We start from the raw sequence: 21,483 nt of genomic DNA, 5'->3' as shown, positions 1-21,483 counted from the left end.
GCTGAAGTGGCAGTGGGCTGGCCATATTAGCCGAAGAACCGATAACCGTTGGGGTAAACGAGTTCTAGAGTGGAGACCACGCCTCGGCAAACGTAGTGTAGGACATCCTCAGGCACGGTGGAGTGATGACTTGCGCAAGACGGCTGGCAGGAGCTGGATGCGAGAAGCTGAAAATCGATCTCAGTGGCGTGCACTTGGAGAGGCCTATATCCAGCAGTGGACTGCGATAGGCTGATGATGATGATGATGATGAGGTATATAAAAGTTTACTTTGAAACTTGTAAATAACGATATGCCTCATTATTATTTTTTTTTTTGGAAAATTGCGTTAAAACTTCATAAAGCCTTCACACCAACAGAAATACTAACACGCATCTACTCAATGCAAATAAAATCTCATAACCTAATAAAATCCACACTGAAAAGCAATATTGTCATATAATGTTGATTCTTCAAAGGAATAACCGCATAAAATCCTACTTGGAACGATTGCACTATAAAAGGATATTGAATTGAAATACGAAATGATTTTATTTTCATATCAAAAAGTACTTTGATATCCATTATTTAAATCTTTGTGACTTCTGTTTTGTTTTGGAAAATAGGAATTTAATGTAATGAGAAATGGTAATGGATTATCTCAAAAACGCCTTCATGTCCTACAGAGTTATATAGTTTAGGTATTTGCAGCATTCTAGGGTTTAATGCCAATTTAACTGTTTTATATAGTATTCGCTTGTTTGGTATTCCATTTCTCCCTTTCTGTCCTACTTTTGGATGTCGATATTTTCGAAAGTAAACCCAAAAAAAAAACATATTACGAAAACCAGCTTATCAACAAGTCTATTTTCAACCACTTCTTTTGATTGCCTGTGTTTATGAAAAGCCAAAATAGCCGGCAACAAGCCCAATTTTTTGAATAAACGCTCAGCTATTCCGCCTTCTCAAAGCTCTAATGTATAAACACCTAATTCTATAATAACACCTCTCACCGTACAAGCATACTGCAGACTAAACAGTCGCCCGACAGTTGGCCCTTAACGGTTGAAAATATTTTTATATTTTCTTAAGAAAGTCCTTAATTCGATGAAAGTTTTTAGTCGGTCAGATACCGGCTAAATGCCTGATCGTTGTTACGTGCGTAGTTTCATTCATGTCGATACTGATTTAGGCTCGGTTCATATCGGACGGAAAATGCGTGGAGCGGATAGTAAATGTATGATCGGCGAACTGGCGGATCGTTGGTTAGGTGTGAATGATTGAACGTTTTATCGTATATTTGTCTATTCTGGCGTTACGCGACGCATATTCAGATATGAACCGGCCCTTAGCACAAACAAACTGTCGGCCGACTAAAAGTTTGTAGTGTGCAGTAAGTACTTACATAATATTTACACGACAGTCCTGTTTGTTTAGGCCTCATTATTAATTCAGAGAGCAACACCAAAGGTCAAAATGATCAAAAGAAACCGAAGCACAATTTAACTATTAGGACTTAATTAACAAATTATGTTTCGCTATAAACAGGCGTTTAAATTTAATTTCTGAGGACACTTTGGATTTCTAAGTAAGAATATTTAGGCTTTTGCTGTTAATTTATTTAAATTAATCAGTCATACTTGTAAATAGTTATTTATGAAAATATTTTAGAACAGTAAAATTACATTGTGAAACGATAAAGTATAATAAATAATATGGTTTAAACTTAGTTACACCCTGACTAGTGCTCAATACTTTGGTAAGTATCTCTAAATTATTTGCTTGCAAAAAAAAATACTTTTTACAACCAAGCGATATTGATAAGTGAGAGTTTTCTGGTATCAAAATAGTACATCCAAAACACTACTTCCATTAGAAATTACCAGAATTCCTTTTTTCTGACGATAACAGAGCAGCATAATAGGTACAGTCGAGTGCCAAACTTTATCAACTCGAGTGTACTTCAAATGATTGGACCTTATAAGGTTACAGGGACCATAAGTGATTTAGGATACACTTGAGTTCGGCATTATCCTTTTTGATGTGAGATAACATAGACTCCATGTTTGGTATAATTGATATTTTTTGAAGATTACGTAGGAGGGTACCGATGTGAAGAATAGACAAAACAATGCTGCTATTTCTAGCTAAATTATGAAACAATATCTGGATGATCTGTGTATCGGGCTTGTTGAATTGAAAATATTTTTTTATCATTCTTACGTTGAGAATGAACATAAATTATTAATATCATAAATCATTTTATATATTATTGATTTAACTAATAAAATTCACAACAAAATATTTGAATAAAAAAATATAAAATAGTGAACGTTAAAACCCTGTATCTGTAACAGAAAGGGTGCCTCTTTCCTACTCTTGAACTTATTTATGACGTTCGTAGTCCCTAGTCGCTCTCAACAACTCAACACCCACGAAAAGGGACATTCAATTCAATGTCTTTTAATATTTACGGAAGGACGGACTTATAACCTTTCATAAAAAGCGAGCTTAGATTAACGAGTGCCTAAAATAAAATCATTCGCCCATTCATCTTCCTACACAAAATAAATGGTAAAACCGCTCCGTTCTGTTGCAAATTACTAAACAATTAATTTATAAAACCATTAAAATTTATTATCTATTAGAGAACAGCATTTGTTGCGTTAATCATTTGTTTGACGGAATTTCAATCGCTCGTTAAATTCAAGTGAAAATACTTTTGAAAAACGAATTTGAATAACCATATTTTTTATAGTAGGTATGTACTATCCTGTCGAAAAACGATTATAGTAAGAATTATTTATTGGTTTTATAAATTAAGAAAGTAATTTTTAATTTAACGAATTGGTAAAACTGACAAAAATATCGATGTAACTAAAGAATTATTCAATTATTTTTGTAATATTAATCTGTGTCTGTCTTCTAGCACAGAATAAAAAGGGAATGTTAAAACCGTTTTAAATATCTGACCATCGAACTAGGAATTTAATTTAAAAGTCTTCCTGGAAACTGGACTTTTTGCTGGTTAAAGCTAAAAAAACGGTGAGCATAAGTTCAATGTAAGCTTCATAGAATAGTCTATTAATGTATGGATTATACCGTTTCTGGAAAATTCAATATTATTCTTCATTATAGTATTAGAAAAAGGGATAAATCGCTCGTTAGGTAATTATAAAAAAAACCCTATATAACGTAGTTTGGAGCGCTACCTGTAGATATTATGATACATAGTAAAATGTTGGCGAGCCTATATATGATCATAAATCGGAAAGGTGTTTGAAAACTTAAGCTATTAGACCAAAATAAGGCTTCAAGTCAAGTTCACCCACAAACTAACGAATAGACTTTCAAATACCTTTATCACATTACCTACTAGGTGCTTACAAATGAACAGAAACAGCTAATATCGGTGTTCATCAGTTTATCGTTCCCGCTAATATGTTTATCGTTGCGTACCGTTGTGTAAACAAACACACACATTACAAGAGGTTACACGTGTTAGTAACGGTAATAGAATCTCCATTGGAAATTATTTACGGAAACCATGTCGTGTCAGAATTGTTTTAGGAATTAGGTCTTCATTTAAATATAGAATGTAATAATTATAGACTTCAGTGAAAACAGATTTTTGTGAAAACCCTCCAGGTTGAAAATAGATTGTCACAAAGGTTCGTTTTGTAGAATTTGTTTAGAAGGACAGTCCACGTCAGCTAATGAAGAAGGTTCTTTATAGAAAAAAAAAACGATTTATGATCATATACTAAATAATTATGTATGTTACAATGTTCCCAGCGGTTCCACCCGTTTAGCTTGGGGATTACTTGCCGTACCCCAATTGTAAGCATTATAGGTCTACAGATAGTCTCGAATCTTTCATTTAATTCGGTTCAATAGTTTCCGAACAGGAAAGCTATAAGAATTTTTTCATGAAAGCCGAATAGACAGCCTAGAGACTGTTACTATCATCATCCATCATCATCATCCTCCGAGCCTTTTCCCAATCATGTTGGGGTCGGCTTCCAGTCTAACCGGATTCAGCTGAGTACCAGTGCTTTACAAGAAGCGACTGCCTATCTGACCTCCTCAACCCAGTATCCCGGGCAACCCGATACCCCTTGGTTAGACTGGTGTCAGACTTACTGGCTTCTGACTACCCGTAACGACTGCCAAGGATGTTCAATGACAGCCGGGACCTACAGTTTAACGTGCCATCCGAAACACAGCCAATGGTGTCTAAGATATACTTAGAAAGTACATACAAACTTAGAAAAGTTGCATTGGTACTTGCCTGACCTGGGATCGAACCCGCGCCCTCGTACTTGAGGTTGGTCCTTTACCCACTAGGCCACCACGACTCTTCTGTTACTGACTGTTACTGTCATAAGTATTTAAATAAGAACGGCTATGGAAACACCCGCCGACCGTAAGCTAGACTTAGTAGGTCTACGGAATTAGTAAAAGAAATAGATAATTAATTTTAATTCTAAAAATAATACTTACATAACTTACAGACATAAGAAAATTAGCTTTTTTCGTAATTTTGCTTTGAAGTTCTTTACTAATTACGTGTGAGTTACCAAACTTCTAATCAAGGTAGTTAATTAAGAAATTGAATTAAGAATCAAAGTCCCTAATTTCGTCCTGAAAGTCCTGTAAACCATAAATAGTAGAGGTGTGTTTGTCAACGCAGATAATTATTTAGAACGAATTTTTAAAACTGCCAGCAAGGAAATTATGTTTACCTACTTAGGTACTCTTAACTTGAAATATTCACTACAAATACGGACTATACCTAAAGCCTGCTAAAATACAAGATTAGCTGAATTTAATCTTTGGTTTTGTATAGGTAAATTGTTCATTTCTCACTTAATTACTATCATGTATCAATTATAACTTGTAAAATTACTATTTAACTTTCCGGAAACAATTGGGTTTTGTCACAACACCTACTAATTGACACATTTCTATGAGGTGTCAAAACTTGATTCCCTATAGATTTCTTATGACAATAACGTAGTGTCGTAACTAATTGACTTCCTAAATATTCTGAATTATTTCGTATTTATTTTTAGGTGTGAAATGAATAATGAGAACTGTGTTTCGGATGGCACGTTAAACTGTCGGTCCCGGCTGTTGTTGAACATCCTTGTCAGTCGTTACGGGTAGTCAGAAGCCAGTAAGTCTGACACCAGTCTAACCAAGGGGTATTGGGGTGCCCGGGTAACTGGGTTGAGGGGGTCAGATAGGGCAATCGCTCCTTGTAAAGCACTGGTACTCAGCTACATAGCTACATTCGGTTAGACTGGAAGCCGATCCCAACATAGTTTGGGAACAAGGCTCGGAGGAAGAGGAAGAAATGAATAATGAGAATGATTGTAGGTATATATATATATACCTAGGCCTTTAGTTTTCAGTGAACTTACCTCGAGATCCTTGGCCCAGTTCGTGTAGGCATCAGAGCGTTTGCCAAACCTGCAACAAATATAAAAAGGCTTCAATAATATTCTAAACAAGGAAGTATTTACTGCAATAAACACTCTTAGTCATATTCAGTTTTTCAATAGTATTAGTGGACACCCTTAGAACCAAAACAATTTAACATTAAATTCCTACCTCGGAACTTAGCCGAATACCGTAAGATCTGTCAATCAATATCGTAAGCAAAATGACGATATCAAAGACATAACTCACTTTCAAATCAAATTCGGAATGATGACAAAAGACTTTCAAATTCAGTTTTGTATTTCGAACGATTGGTCATCCCGTTCAAATATTTAAAAAAAAATTAAAACTGCCAGTGAGGAAAAGGTTAAAATGAAAAAGTATTTATTCGAAAATCTGTGTCAAATTCTAACACAATTTATTGATATTTGTAGCTTCCCTTTCGTTATCCTAATTTGTATCACTTACGCTTTTTTTCAGTACATTCCTTTGATCTCGATAACTGTTATAACAATCTACGTAGCTTCTAGTCTCAAAGCTGTTAACGTAAGTATAATAATTTCCACTCACAGTCGTACTTGTAAAAAGTACTTATCATGAAAATGTATTTATCTCAAAGATGTAACACTTGAGATAAAAAATATGAGCCCTAACTCTGAGTGGGAAGTCGTAGTATAAATTAGAATAAAACCAGGCTATAGGCTATAGGCAGTATAAATTAAAATCGGTGGTTTTTGAATAACAAAACACCGTGAAAAAACAATTATTTTGCCATTCAAATTGCTAGCTTTCAGTTGATGAAAAAATAATCTTTCTCTATTGCATGACTTGGCAAAATGTTTGTTCGATACCGTGTACCGTGCCATTGTATCTTAAAAGGCATAAAGACTTGGTATTAACTGTTCTTGTATAAAAAAAAAACCTTATCCTATATAAACTGTTGCATGAACACAAAAAAAAAGATAGATCGCAAAATACGCGATGCATTTAACTCGTAAACCCGTGAACAAAGAGAAGCTCTACCAAAATATCTGAATAATGCAAAAACCGCATTGTTTATCCAGGTATAGTTTATTAACGTACCCTTTACTCGTTATTTCACGTCACTTTAATCCCCGTCCGAAACAGAATTTAACGTTTACACTGCAATTTTGACTCTGGAAACTACTCTTTGATAGCTCGGAGCGTGCAGTTTTTTATTCTGATTGACGTTTTGAGTTTTGAATTCTGAATACCTGCAATTACGTGGATCAATCACGTAGAAAAGTATACGGGGACCCGTGGGTGTTTTTGTTCTTATTTTGAATACTATTTGAGGGATGATACCTACTCGTATTTTACTGGCTGGTAAGTTTTGAGTTTGTTTATTTTTTGAACTAACTATTTGGTTTTGTAAAGTGACATTTTGTTTTATTCCATTTTCAAATTGGAACAGATAAAGTTTATTTTGTTATAGTTCGGCCATTCAGAGAATGCGTTCCTGACACGTCGCGATTGAACTGACGACGTAACTTTGCAATGGCGTTGCAGTTACGATAAAAATATTTTTGCTGGTTGTTTACCGTTTTAACAATTGAGGAGCATTAAAACAACATTATTATATCAATAATCAATGAATGTAGTTACGTCGTCAGTTCAATCGCGACGTGTCAGGAACGCATTCTCTGAATGGCCGAACTATAGTTGTAACTTGCGTAATAATAAATTGGGAGTGGAGTTTGAATTAAAATCTCATAGATCAGAGAATATTTTAAAGTGGTTTGCATCGGTGATATTTTAAACGCAATTTTATTTGAGTTTTCAGAGTGCAGTGAGTAAAAATTATACTCCCTTATTGTCAATGCTTTTTGGGCTTTTTTCAGGCATAGGAATATTGTTTCACTACTTGACACTTTAGCTCCGCAATGACAGCATCTTTATTTTTTTAATACCAAATACCAAAAATAGTGCTGTAGTGTCGCAAAAAGTTAAGTAAATCTATCGATATTCTAAACCTATTTAAATATTTCTTCTATATAATTTATACAAATTGAGTCAATCTGAGTAGGTACCTTGTCCATTTCTAAAAACCAAAAATATACATATTTAAAACATTTTTGTATTTCAATCACCATTTCCTACTGGCCTATGCCGAAAAATTACTATATTCCTATATTGTTATCCACCCACGCAATCATTGGCCAATCAGAGATGTGCGTAAAAAAGTATTTTATTATTTTCGCAAAACCCGCCATAAAACTGTTTATTGAAGATTATTGTTTTTATATTCGGAAAAGGGCACTGTTTCCCTCTAACATACAAATAATCAAGGGGAATAAGGCATGCAGGAAACATCGAAAACGAACGTGCGCAGAATTATCGATGATGGGAGGGAAACATCGATTTATCGTACCTTGGTCGGGTGTGGTAGGAGTAAATGTTGTCTAATTTCTGCAGCACGAGGAGCCGCACTGCGCGATTTAACAAGTCTGGATCGACGCGGTCTTCGTCCGCAACGTCGCGGCGGTCAATCCTGCCAATATATCGATATCGATATAACAATCGTGCGAACAACACTACTCAACACGGCCAAGATACGATAGATTTTCCTTCCGTATCAAAGTGGTGTTATTTACTTAGTTTTAATTCGTATTTATTCTAATTTTGGTTTATGAAAAATAATCTGTTTAAAAAATCTAATTTATTATTCGTTCGTACATGGGCGTTAATCCATTTACCAAGCGCTTTGCTATGCAAAGAAATAGTTGGGGATGATAAAACATTTTTTTTTTAATCAACGCAACGAAAATAATCCATAACAAAACCCACCGTGTATTCAATTCGTCGCCTCTGACTCAGCCAACCGAAGCCTGTATTTACAACTGTAGGTACTTATTGAAAAATACATTTTTTGTTATACAATCATATTTATTTCTCTAATCTTCCTTCCAGATTCCTAGACTTATGCTGAATACGAAATAACGTGATACGTAGGTACGTACACGGTAATAAACTGATGTCTACAAAGTTTTTCATACTTTTTATCGTAAACTGAGGTTACCGTTAGGAGTGTTTTGAAGTTCCCATAAAGAATGAAAGCAAGATATGAATAATATATCAACATACTCTAAGTTATTAAGAAGTTGGAACAGTCTCGCGTTGTTTAATTGTCAAGGAATGAGAATGAAGAACGAGATTGCAAGGCGTCACATATTGTAAGAAGCAGATTTATTTTTCACATGTCTCAGGCTCAAACTAAAGGATTTTAAAATGGCCTCAGATCATTATCTCTTATTAAAAAATGATGCAAAAAATATTGTAAGGTTAGTTTGTGGTAGCGGGCATCCTGCAAGAACTACTTCATGTAGGTACCCGAATCAAAACCTTCCTCGATAAATTTTAATATGCTATCTAATAATTTCCTTTTTATCAAACCAGTAAGTTCTTGAAATAAGTGCTTTCAAGGAAACAAACTAACTAATAGCATACAGCATATATGTAGAAAGACTGTGTCTTCCAGGAATATCACATCTTGCCAAGAACACAATCAAGGAGGAAATATCAATATATTCCGCGTCACGAGCCTCCACCGCAACCGCCAACGATAAGTTATGATAACCCGATAATATCCTTAACAGTTCAACAAATCGCGTAATTAGCGCGACACTCGAATCGTTCATTATATTGTGCAACCAACCGTTAATATAAACACGGTTTAACTGACGATAGTTTATCTTAATCAAACACTTGACGCGTGGTGTCATCAGCCGTGGTGCAATATTTTCGCAAAAGGTCAAACCGAGTTGGTTTTGCATTCGCTTCAGTAACCTTTCGTTGAGTTCATATTTAGAAATATCAGAGATCACGTTGTTAGCCCCCTTTAAATAAGGTATGTGAAACCTGTAGGTAGGTATTGGTAGTTTCGTGTTAAAGCACATCTCTGGTGTTTCGGAATGTTTTCTTTTCATTTTCAGGTCATTTTCGTCGGCTCGTCCATTCTTGTGACATCAAACCGCAAAATGGCCCTCTCCGAACGTACGTCATTACCCATCTTAACTCATTTAATTTTTCTAGGCGGCGTCTTGGGCTATGTTAGTTTTTGGCTCAGACACCAACCAATGACTCTAATCAGAGATATTTTGAATATTCGAAAAATAAATTATTTTTAATATGAAAGTTGGTTTCTTTATATCCAACACATCAGCCTTAATTTTAATTAGCAGCCTCATTAAAGTTTTCGCAATTACGAAACAGTTAATTATACTCTTAAAGCTGAATTTATGTAATTGCAATTTCACGAATTGAGAATATCCCAATTTGATTGTATCGAATCCAAATTCTCTTAAATTTTCTGTGAAGTAGGTAGGTTTAACTGTGAAGTTATTTTGGCTTTTATTTTCATAAAACTATTAATCAAATTGTTGGACTCCTTAGACTTCTATTTGAAAGTAGGTACTAAAACTTGGACAAAATCTATAGTTGTTTTAGCAGTTAAGGCAAACTTGATGAGAATGAATTTTAAGTGACCTATAATAATAGTTTTGGTATGGAATTACAATAGAACTAAAACAAAAATACTTAAATGTTAGTCTAATAAATTCATTCATCCGTCCCTTCAAATGATCAATGACAGATCTTTGTAATGAAATCATCGTCAAGTAATCTCGATTTCAAATGTGAAGCTGGGAAACTTTTTTCTGTGGAACTTTTCCGTCATCGCAGATTGGCAAACAAAGGCCAGTAAGACAAATCTCCAACCACGGGATTTCTGATGTATTTTAATATCGTAAAGTAATGATATTAAAAAATATCCGAGAGCGATGTCATGGATAAAGCGAAGTGGAGAAAAATTAGGAAAGCTGACCCCACCATAATGGTATAAGGTAAGTACATAGAAGGAAAAAAGTTAAAAAAAAAATTATGTTTGTGAGAAAAAAAACACTACAGTGTTTTGTTTTTTAATTCTCACAGTTTTAACGAGTTATAAACGATACGGTTTCATGAATCATTTGATACTGCAGAGAGACTATATTTGCATAACCTACGTACTTTTAGTTGATGCGGGACAGCCAGTATTTGTATTTTTTATAAATCAAATAGGTACAATAGAATAAAAGTTTTACATAATTTTGAAAAAGATGTAACAGCCGCGCAGGCAGTGATGTATTTTTCCGAATTAATTAGGTAAATAAGAATAAGCAAGTTTCTACTAGAGACTTCTTCATGAAGGGAGTGAACATAACAGAGAAGAATGGAAGCGGAAAACTTTTAAAGTCCATTCCAAAAAAAATGTTTTTGCAATTTTTTTGCATTTGTATAAAGCAATTTTTCTTTTTGGCTTAATAGTGTAAGGACGTGATGAAACAGACGCAAGAGCCAGTGTATTATAATAATAAGTTTTTAGGTCGTAATTCATATGCGTGCCAAGTAACCAAAATCAATATTCCTCAGTATAAACTTAAGCTAAGTATAACAAGATTAGCCATTCAAAACAATCTCTCGGTCGACCCAATATGTGTAAACGTGGTTACTGACAGGTGACAAGAATAAATTAAGGCAACTAACTATGCACTTAAAATTATTAATTGTATAAGCTTGAAATAGGTTTAGTGTTACTACGTGTCAAATTCTAGATAATTGCCAGAAAAGCGAAGCTATAGCTAAGGTTAAAAACATTCATTGCGTTGATGTGGGCAAGAATTTTGATGATTATTTATTGCACTCATAGAAACCTACATTTTTTCTAAATAATTTAAAACAGCCACTTACAAAACCAACAATGAGATGAAACTGCAGATTCCAAAGAATACTACAGCAAAGTTTAAATTGAAGAAATAATAAAGTAAACTGTAACTATGTAACTGTGTGTGTGTTTAGAAAACTCTGAATGCAATAAAATTCATTTCCATGAAATAAATATTATATCATTAGGTAGGTATAGAAAAGGTCTGCCTGTAGGTAAAACATTTTTATATGCAGAAACATAACTGATGTAAGTAAAAAGCTTCTAACAGTACATTGTAAAAAGTAAGTAAAGTCTGGAATCGGCCTCATCGTAAACATTTGTAAGCACCAGTAATAAGCCAAATTGGACATGAGACTCTTTGACTAAGTATGAGTCCCATCATTCTTTGACACGCGAATTTGTGATTACATCGGATTTTTAGTACCGGCACTGATTACTGAATAGTTACCACGTAAAAGTACTACTTCATTCAGTAAGTTTCCAATGTCTGCTGCCTATTTCGGCTGGCTGTATAATATCGGATGGTTGAGAAACTCTTATTGATTGCTTATTATATTATGTAGATTGAACAAATTTACATAAATGATTTGGTGACTACTTTGATACCTTTAGGTATAATTACAGTGATACTGGTTTATTAATTTTAACAAATAGGCTTATTTTATGGTTTACCATAGTCGGAATAATGTTTTTCTTTTTTCAACTGACCTTTGAAGTTTAGGGTAAATCAGTCGATCTGTATTCATAGGGTTTTATTGGATCCCATGGCGTACGGAACTCTGATTGAAAACAAACATGCATGTTTCAGCTTGGCATAGTTTGTTCTATAGTGGTAGATAAATTAGTAGAAGATGAAATTATGTAAATAAAGCTTTAAAACTGTAAATATCATAAAAGAAAACCTGTGATCTGGAAAAAATATATAGATTTTTCTAGAAACAGCATTTATCGATAGTCATTAAAATAAAACTTCAAATGTATGTAATGTATTTCAACACTTCACCGATACAAAAATATAAGGTCAAAAAACAACAGACAGCTAAAACTACTGCTATTTATCCTTCAAAACGTAAAATCGATTTCAGCACACAACCGACCATTATCTGCGTTGAAGGGCCCTAACTAAAGCGCATAACAAAGACTGAATATGGAGCTAGAAACGTCACGTACAAAATACGAACTGCAAAATTGCATGAATTTTCCTAACATTAACAAATCATTGTAAAGGATACAAAACGGCTAATTTAAATTCACCCCGAAGAGCAACTAAGTATTTTAACAAAGAAATACTTTATTGTTATAAAGCCAAGTTTCTGAAGCGTTGAATACTTTTATTGTGCCGAAGCGTAGGTTGAGATTAGTATACGATTCTGAATTGACTTTTGCATTATAAATTTTTATTTTTAGACATCGGAAAAAACCAAATAATGTACAGAATTAAATAAATTTTTATCCTGCCCATTTATTTTTATTCATTTCCTAATGTCAGTTAGTCATTTTATCCTGTTTTAGTACCTACTTTTCTATTCAAGTTTCACATATACTCTAGACAAAATATAAGGTCGATTTTGTCTAAGATAACATACATTTAACCAGACAAAACACACAAAAATAGAAATATCAAATCGGTTATTTTGTCCCTCAAAGTAATATTTAATTTTTAAACATGACTTTCCTTTCAAGAAATTAATAATAGCGCTTTAATAGTTATTTAAATAGGTAGGCGTACATGTTTTGCTGGACATAATCCTAAGTCATATGTCACACCCACGGCACCCTTTCCGTAGGTGTAAAATGGGGCTTAATTTCAACACGACTAAAACACCATATAGTAGTATTGTAGACATTTCAACTGAAATGCAGTCTTTTTTGTATGTATAATAGATACTCTTTTAGCGCAAAATTTAATGCATTTTTATGATTTTTTTCTTAATAATATGTACTGCTTCCCATCCCAGTTAAGTAACAATTTAGAATGTCATAATTTTTAGGCCTCTTTTAAGTCAAAAAACCTTGTTTTGATAAAATCATGAGGTGTTAGACCAAAGTTATTGCCTAAGGGACATTGACATTCGAGATCGAGAAAATTAACTTGTCGTAAACAAATTACCCTAACATTACTTTTATGAGATTATCCTATTCTTCATCTCTCTCGTATGAACTTTAAGTCTTTATTTTTCATTAGTATTGTAACCTCAAGCGGCGGAAATATAGTGGCCTTGTCGGAAACTATATTTTCGAACCGTTTGGGGTTGAAACCCTCGGGTTGTGGGGTCCGAATGCCCACATTCTATTTAAAGATCTCTCTAGGCGGCTGGTTGACGCTTCTCGTGACCAGAAGGCTGGCTATTACCTCGGACAAAGAATCAGCATGGCGATCCAACCCCTCCCAGTTGACAGCGATGGGGACGAATTTTTTGACGCTTTTTAGTTGTTTGTTCGACTAGGATAGTTTTTTATTTTAATTGTAAATATGTATTGTAAATATCTATGTAAATAAAGAAAAAAATAGTATTGTTATTTTTATTCATTTATTTTTCACCACCATTTTTGAATAAATGATCCAATTTTATGCCTCATAATTTCAGCATCAGCAGTCATTTTAGGAGTATTTAAAAATGAACCAAATCACTCAGACTCGGAAAACATTATCGTTTGTATTAAGAATATGAGTTTAAATTACTAAGCTTTGTCGGAAAATGAGATTACTGTGCAGGTTTTCTGGCTCAGTTCCTGTCTCATGGGACTATGGAAGTAAGGGAAAAGAGAGAGCACCTTGGACTGCTTCCTCGAACCAGACCACACCATTCTTAAAGCCATCCAACCTGGACCATTATCATGATGGTTATTAAAAACCTCATACATCCCGAAACAAAACTGTAAAAAATATATATATTTCAAATACCTTTGATAGTTTGATATCATACCCATCAATTTCAATTCCTTCAAGTGAATAAGTAGTTGATCTCTTTACAAGAAAAAAAACTGCGATCCTTTGGGAAATCATAAACAATAACATCTAACAATAGGATTTGTTTGGAATGAGTATGACATATTATGAAACTTAATACCACTAAAGGTACCTATGAAAATGATATTTTCGTAAACGTTGTTTATTCTTGGAATTAATTGGGATTATTAAAGCTGTTTTAGCTTTAATAATGAATGAACTTTGACCATATTTTTAGTCCAGGATAAATATTAGGGATCGTTATCTTCTTATGAGATTGTTTAGTCTACTGAACCAAAACAATGTTCTAAATGAATACCCCATTCTTATTTATGTCATAAATACTTAGTTAAATCTATCTGACTGTCTGTCCATCCCGCTTTTGGTATGTTTAAGATGAAAACGCTATATAACTTCGAAAATTATTCCTTCAAATTCATCATCATCCTCCTGCCCTTATCCCAATTGTATTTAAGCTCGGCTCAGCATGTTTTCTCCTTCCATACTCTTCTATCTGCCGACATCTGGCAAGTAACATTCTTTCTAATTCGTAAATAATAAAACTTGTAAAAAGTCAACGGGGTCTAGTCTAAAACAAAACTACTATAGATTCGCGTATGTAAGTCCGTGTAACAAGATCGTCTCCTACAAAGGCGTCAAACATTAACTTCATAGAATGTACTAGCAAACTTCTGTAATTGTGTGACCACACTGGTATGTAATAAGGAACTGTCCTCTGCTTTAACTTGGTCTAGGAAACAGGGTTGTTGGTAAAGTCCCTAACTGTGCATATCCTTTGGACACCCTATTTTGTGCGCACGTAGAAAACTTTAAAGTATGTAACTGTATTACATTTTGGACTTATACACCTAGTTTCTATGTCAAAAAACGATTCATTTTTCATCATTCGTTTTCATCGGAATCGTCTTAAGAATCATGAATCATGCAAAATTATTATTTTTTTGAATACGCAGATTTGAAAAGATTATTTAACATATTATTTAAACAAGAAATTTTACTTCATTTATACATTAAATATTATTTAATTAAGCTCGATACTCTCCTAGGCTTGTAATAACATCAATTTAAAAAATTAAGTTACATTTTTAATACGCTCGACGTACGCCACGGGCATGCCTTGTATTTACACAATGGCCCAACTTCTTCAAACATTCAAGATTTTTGTCTCTAAACCACATTTACCTACTTCAAAAAAGAAGCACTTAAAAAAGAGAATTTATTCAAACGTAGTCTACTGGCAGGGAAATTGACGCAAGAGGAACACCAATTTCGTTACAAAGGCCTGTACCTCCTTTCAGAGGCTGGATAGTAATTTGCTCTCCGTCATCATGCCTAATCTTGTCCCCATTGCATCCTCATGCAATGCCACGCCTTTTCCGCCCAGAAAATGACCACAAAATACAAGCAACAAAGGGAATTTGCTGAACGCCCAAATTGCTTTTGCAGTCAAAATAACTTCTGCGCCAAAGGAATAAGATTGAATTTCGTCTGTCTTGGGTCCAGATTTATTTTGGTGGTAAATGATACTGATGGATGTTTGGTTAATTGTTGTAATTGATAGGCATTTAAAAAGACTTCTTAAATAGACATTTGGGGCGTATTATTGTCACGTTAACTTTGTTCGTTAATGTCCGGTTGTTTTTCCGTAAACAAAATGTTTTGGTTTGGATGTCGACGTAACTTTCCGTAATTAATCGATTTTTGGAGAACTCAGTATTTATATGAGTACTTATATTTACCTGAACATGAGAAACTTCTGCTAGTTTATTATTAGAAGTCTTCGAACTCGTAATTAAAACTTTATCAAAACGAAGGCTTAATGATAATTACATAAATCCTCAATCCTAATTTGATTTTAAAATAATTATAAAATCAACGTAGACGAATTAGATCGTCTACCAAGCTTACGAGAACTTTCCGATACGTGGCATTAAGATGTTATCGACTTTTGAAATCGCCCCACCCGATGAGAAAATGTGATAGCACACACTCTCCTAATAAACTTAAAAATAAAAATAAAACTTCAATGTTTTTGCAACTTTGCAAGTGTAGTTGGAAAGACATGAAATACCCTGGATTAGGATCTTGGTAAAGTGATATTCACACATCCTACACTTATGCTATAGGTCCTTAGAAGATATAGTGAAAAAAAATATTATAGACTTAAAAAAAACTGTGGAAAACAATGTAAATAAACGATAATGTACAAAATATCTTCTCTTTTCTTGTTTGAAACATTTAAATCTATTAACAGATATGTAATCGTGTGGGCATCATGTTTGTTATATCGAAGCTCCAGTTCCACATGTTACATTGTTCTCCCTGTGGGTAGTTCTTAGTCCCTACAACGTAACCTAATCTGTATATAATATCCCACCCAAAACATAAATGTGAAAGACTGCCAAGTTCGATAATATGGGAACGCTTCGCCTATAAAAGAAGTGAGATCTGAATAAGTACCAAGTTCCATACACATACCTCAGTTAAAAATAGTTACTTTTTAATGATGCTACTTGGCAAGTTTTCACACACCTTGTTATAAACCTACTAAATGCAATGAATCATGTATTTAATTTTCTATTAAAACTTGCCAAGTAACATCATTAAAAAGTAACTATTTTTAACTGAGGTATGTGTATGGAACTTGGTACTTATTCAGATCTCACTTCTTTTATAGGCGAAGCGTTCCCATATTATCGAACTTGGCAGTCTTTCACATTTATGTTTTGGGTGGGATTTCATTTATTTTTGTAAGGTTGTTTATTTTATTTTTTGACGTGACAACGTCTTATAAATCGATGGAGCCGGCTGCACGCACGAAAAAACATGACTCATGCGGCGTTACCTCGCTCTGAGGCGTTCCGTTTAAGGCTTGAAGTGCAAGCGAGAGCACGCAGCGAGCGACAAAGAGGCACAATCGGCAGCTACTCACGTTGTCACGTTCAACTATCGTCAGTAAAACGACTTTACAGACAATGGTTTTTTTCATATGACTAAGTTAGTTAAGGAAATGACTCATTTATTCTATCTTTCAGATTTTTTAATATGCGCGCTTCTTACAAAGAAATGAACTAGATTTACCAACTGACTGACATGACATGTTATCATATATTATGTTTGTGGATCAAAGTTACACATTCGTTATTTTCGAAAGTGACTCACACTTGGCCGTTTTCAGATTTTTACTTTACTTTGACTAAATACAAACCTTTGTAACGAATTTCAGATCGGTACGACCATTCGAAGATACATTATATAAATATAGATAAATTTAGTTCGTTTTAGTTCCTTAGGGGTATAAAACACCTTCATTATTTTAAAACCGACTCACACTTGACCATTTTCAGATTTTTCCCTTTACCTTGACATAAAGACCTACCTCCATGCCAAATTTCAAGTCAATACGACCATTGGAAGTGGTCTAGGTTTTTGATGAGTGAGTCAGTCAGTCAGTCAGTCAGTCAGTCAGTCAGTGAGTGTATAGTAAAAATAGCGATTTTCTGACGTCAATATCTCAAGACCTACAATAGGTATATTAATTAAATTTTGTATTTTAGATAAGTGAGGGGGTCTTAACAGATACTTGAAATTTGATATGCGTGAACAAAATAGATTTTGAGTTATAGGGTGTTCGAATTTGGCCCGAAATGGTTCGTGTAATATAACCCACGGCCGGTGTGTCGCTTTTTTTGCTCGAACTTGGCGGACACACTGCCGTGTGTCTAGATACTCAGTATTCAGTCTTGTCTCCAACACTGTAAACCGGAGTGGGTTGTCCACAAACAAGCTTAAGAACATATTGTTATTATTTCTGTTATTGAAGTCCTAGTATAAAATAGGTGGTATGATTCTTCAGAATGTTAATTTAGTTTTAAACGTTACTGTAACTTTGAAGGCTAAATTCTCTTTTCTATAATTCACAAATGACAAAGATAAAGTTCAAAGCAATCCAATGATTGATTTAAGTTTTAAAATTAATGGGTCTGTCCAAGGATTAAAGTAGAATAAAGCAACAGTTGTAAGGAAGTGGCCCTAAGAAAGTTTGAGATGAAACTTTTTCGATTTCACTCTCTCGCTACAATGTTGCGACCGTTCAAGGTGAAGTTAAACTAAGTAAAACTTATTTTGTTTAAAGCCAATTGGAGTTTTACGAGTCTATAAAAAGCTGACGTTTTCTTACGTTTAACTTTTACTGTAAATAATTTCTTAGCATTTCGTTAAGTTTTGAATTTCCATTGTAATCATTTATAGCTTAAATGCCTTTACCCTTGATGAAGTTCACGGTTCAATTATTTCAGAATTAATTGTCATGAGTTTGAGACAAAATCAATACTCTTAATCATTACCTGTGTCCATTCATTACCAACCTGCTGGAGCATCGCCGTCAACTGCCGTCGAATCATTTGTCACATCAATATTTTCTTCACAACCAATTTCCCCTTCATTATTTACTCCTAAATTAATATCTACAGGTGCAAACGTCTTAAAGGCAACACGGAAACCTTCATCAATCTCATTACTATCATTACCATTATCTATTTCATCAAAAACATTATCAGTTTCTTCTACATCATTTTTCGTGTTGCCTTTAAAATATTCTGGTGTAAATAGGAAGACGTACGCCAGTAAGTCTGACACCAGTCTAACTGGGTTGAGGAGGTCAGATAGGGCAGTCGCTCCTTGCAAAACACTGGTACTCAGCTGGTTACAACTGGTTAGACTGGAAGCCGACCCCAACATAGTTGGGAAAAAGGCTCGGAAGATGATGATGAAGTAGGAAAACGTACCTGGGTCTAGCAGCCTGAGTATAGTAGCGGTCGAGTTCTTGCAGCATGCGGAGTGCGTCCGCCATGTCGTGAGGACCTTCCTCCCTGGCTTCGGCCAGGCAGACGATGGCCAGGACCACGGCGACGGCAATAGCGATGTTCTTGTTCAGCATTTTGGTTTCTATGAAATAAATATTAACATTACCTATGTATACAAACTCCTATTTACACAAAGACACACTTTATAACTAACAAATTAAACAGTAAAACAATAAATTGAAATGTGAATAAGATGACAACGTTCCAGATGAGGATCAAGTTAAAAAAAAGTTCTAAGCAGAGGATTCAGATAAATAAAACCCTTGATATACGGTCAATCAAGTGTAAATTACTAATGATTACCTTATGTATTGAAAATTTAAAGCATCATGAAATGACTGTACAATTAACTAAGATTAATTAAATTCAGAAAAGGGTAAACCCAAGTTTAAGAACATCGAATTTGTGATGTAATCTTTCGACTGCTAATTGGCTGTTAATGCAAAAAGTAAATTTCAAATTGTTCTTTACAATCGTACTATAATTAAGACAGTGAATTAAACTTTTAACTCTTTTACATAGTTCATTAAAAACAATCTGCACCTGTTATAATATTATTTTATTTCACATTCTATTTAAATAATACACCTGGATACTTCCTTCCTATCCTTAACTTCCACGTTGCACAAAAGTTAATTTATTATAAGGGTTCCGTTGTTAAATTATATTAATATCGAACTTTCCAAATTTTAGGCCCTGCTCCCTAAAGGCAAGGCTAATCAGGAACAGTATTGAACAAGTTCGTCCATATATCTTATACGTTATATATTTTACGAAATTAGGAATATATAGAACCTCAAAGATAATCTATTTATGGAGAGGTACTTTCCCACACTGGGGAAAATACCTCTATATACAGAGAAGGACATTTAAAAAGGATAAATGATGGATTTCCCAAAATTAATAAAAAAATATGTATTCATAATCATGTGAACACATCGATCATTTTATTCAATGCTATTTTGGACTCTATGAATAAGCGTCGACCAAAGGTTCCACGCCTGCAATACATAGCTATAAAACCTTCATACGGAAGGAATCTCATCAAGTTAGTTTTCCACTATCATAGGCAAAGGACGCAGATTTATTCTGACACATCTTATTGGGGCCACAGTTCTATGAGAAACTTTTGACTATAAATTTATTATTGTCCCTTCAAGTTTTCAAATGATGTGAGGGCATTATTCACATTAGACTTTACGGGTATTTTCTCAGGAGACTACGGATGTCTAGCGAATCAGAATAAATATGACATTTACTTTTGGTATCGCCTAAATCTGTCTAGGTTTCTATAAACATTGATGTTGTTTTAGGTCGTAAATATCAATTTAGGTCTTTTGCGCCTACAGCTTTTCATCGAAAAATGTGTGGTGTGTCAGTGATTTTCAATGACGATAAATAGTATTGACAACATAATCTCTGAGGTAGCATGACCTCAGCGGTTATTTTGCAGTAAGTGCCTACCTATTAAGTATTGAAATAATATGTTATATTATCCATTACGTAATATCACTTTCTAAGACAAAATAAATCATTACTTTTTTCTTGTCTTAGAAAGCCAAATTTTCATACGACAAAAACTAAAAGAAAAGTTATTGATAGCGACTTAAATATTTAAGTTTAGTAGGACAGGATATTCGTGGGCAATATATTTTCTTTCGTAGGTACCGATATTAGGGAAAGATCGAAATTGAGGTTTGTAAGCCTCACGGGAGACATCATAATTCATAAATACGGTATTTTGTATTTACTAGAAATTGATATTTCATGTTGATAGGATAGTTTTGCAGTCAAAGATGTAAGTATAGAATAAACTGAACGAACGTAATAAAGTATGAGAACAAAACATAAGACATAGATGTTCTTGGTGTTAAAGAAAAATAATGTATCGAGAATTTCCTTAAACACAAATGACGAACGCCTGTTTATCTTTTTTATAGACCATCATTGTTAAAACATATTCAATTCCTAGATTTCCTAGATTGTGTTACGCATACAAAATATGATTTACCGTACCCTCATTTAAAACCACCTTCACAAAATGCATTCTTCACTTGTTTCACGACAAGACTTGCTTTCTCCCAAGCTTTTATACGAAGGGGCACTAAAATATTCAATTACGCTGCCTCAGCGGCATAAGCAATATTTGTCCGGTTAAAAAAATGGAAAAACGAATATTGGATTACCGTCGTATTTGTCTTTTTCAGTCCTGAAGTCTAAGAGATTAATGGCAATCTCGCTAAAAATAATGCCGAAAATATTTTGCAGTTTTCTGGAGTTGTGGTCGCTAAATGTGTGGTCGGAAGATAGGAGTTTAAATTATTATTTGCATTGCATTTTTTTCGGTGGTTCAGTCTCTGAACGAATTTGGAAAAATCTCACCAATGTAACCTAGTACGAGCTTTATGTAATTTTCTAAATATAATAAAGTAGGTATAAGGGATTTTTTTCTATAACAACTACTTTCTGTTTTACCCTTTTGCTTTCATGTATCGAGG

General features: G+C 34.0%; 1 protein-coding gene across 1 annotated transcript in view; it reads right to left on the bottom strand.

Annotated features, from left to right (window-relative positions):
* Window positions 1–21,483, bottom strand: part of LOC124634628 — a 35,827-nt gene that overhangs the window by 2,256 nt on the left and 12,088 nt on the right. Inside the window, exons 2-4 of the mRNA XM_047170283.1 lie at window positions 18,908–19,067; window positions 7,817–7,936; window positions 5,406–5,454 (exon numbers count right to left, since the gene is read on the bottom strand). Of these exons, the coding sequence (XP_047026239.1) occupies window positions 5,406–5,454; window positions 7,817–7,936; window positions 18,908–19,059 (321 nt within the window). The 5' untranslated portion in view covers window positions 19,060–19,067. The remainder of the gene's footprint in view (window positions 1–5,405; window positions 5,455–7,816; window positions 7,937–18,907; window positions 19,068–21,483) is intronic.

This window comes from Helicoverpa zea, chromosome 11, assembly GCF_022581195.2.
Source record: "Helicoverpa zea isolate HzStark_Cry1AcR chromosome 11, ilHelZeax1.1, whole genome shotgun sequence".
In the NCBI taxonomy this organism is placed as follows: Eukaryota; Metazoa; Arthropoda; class Insecta; order Lepidoptera; family Noctuidae; genus Helicoverpa; species Helicoverpa zea.
The sequence above is the reverse complement of the archived record's forward strand: the minus strand, read 5'-3'. Positions and strand labels throughout refer to the sequence as shown.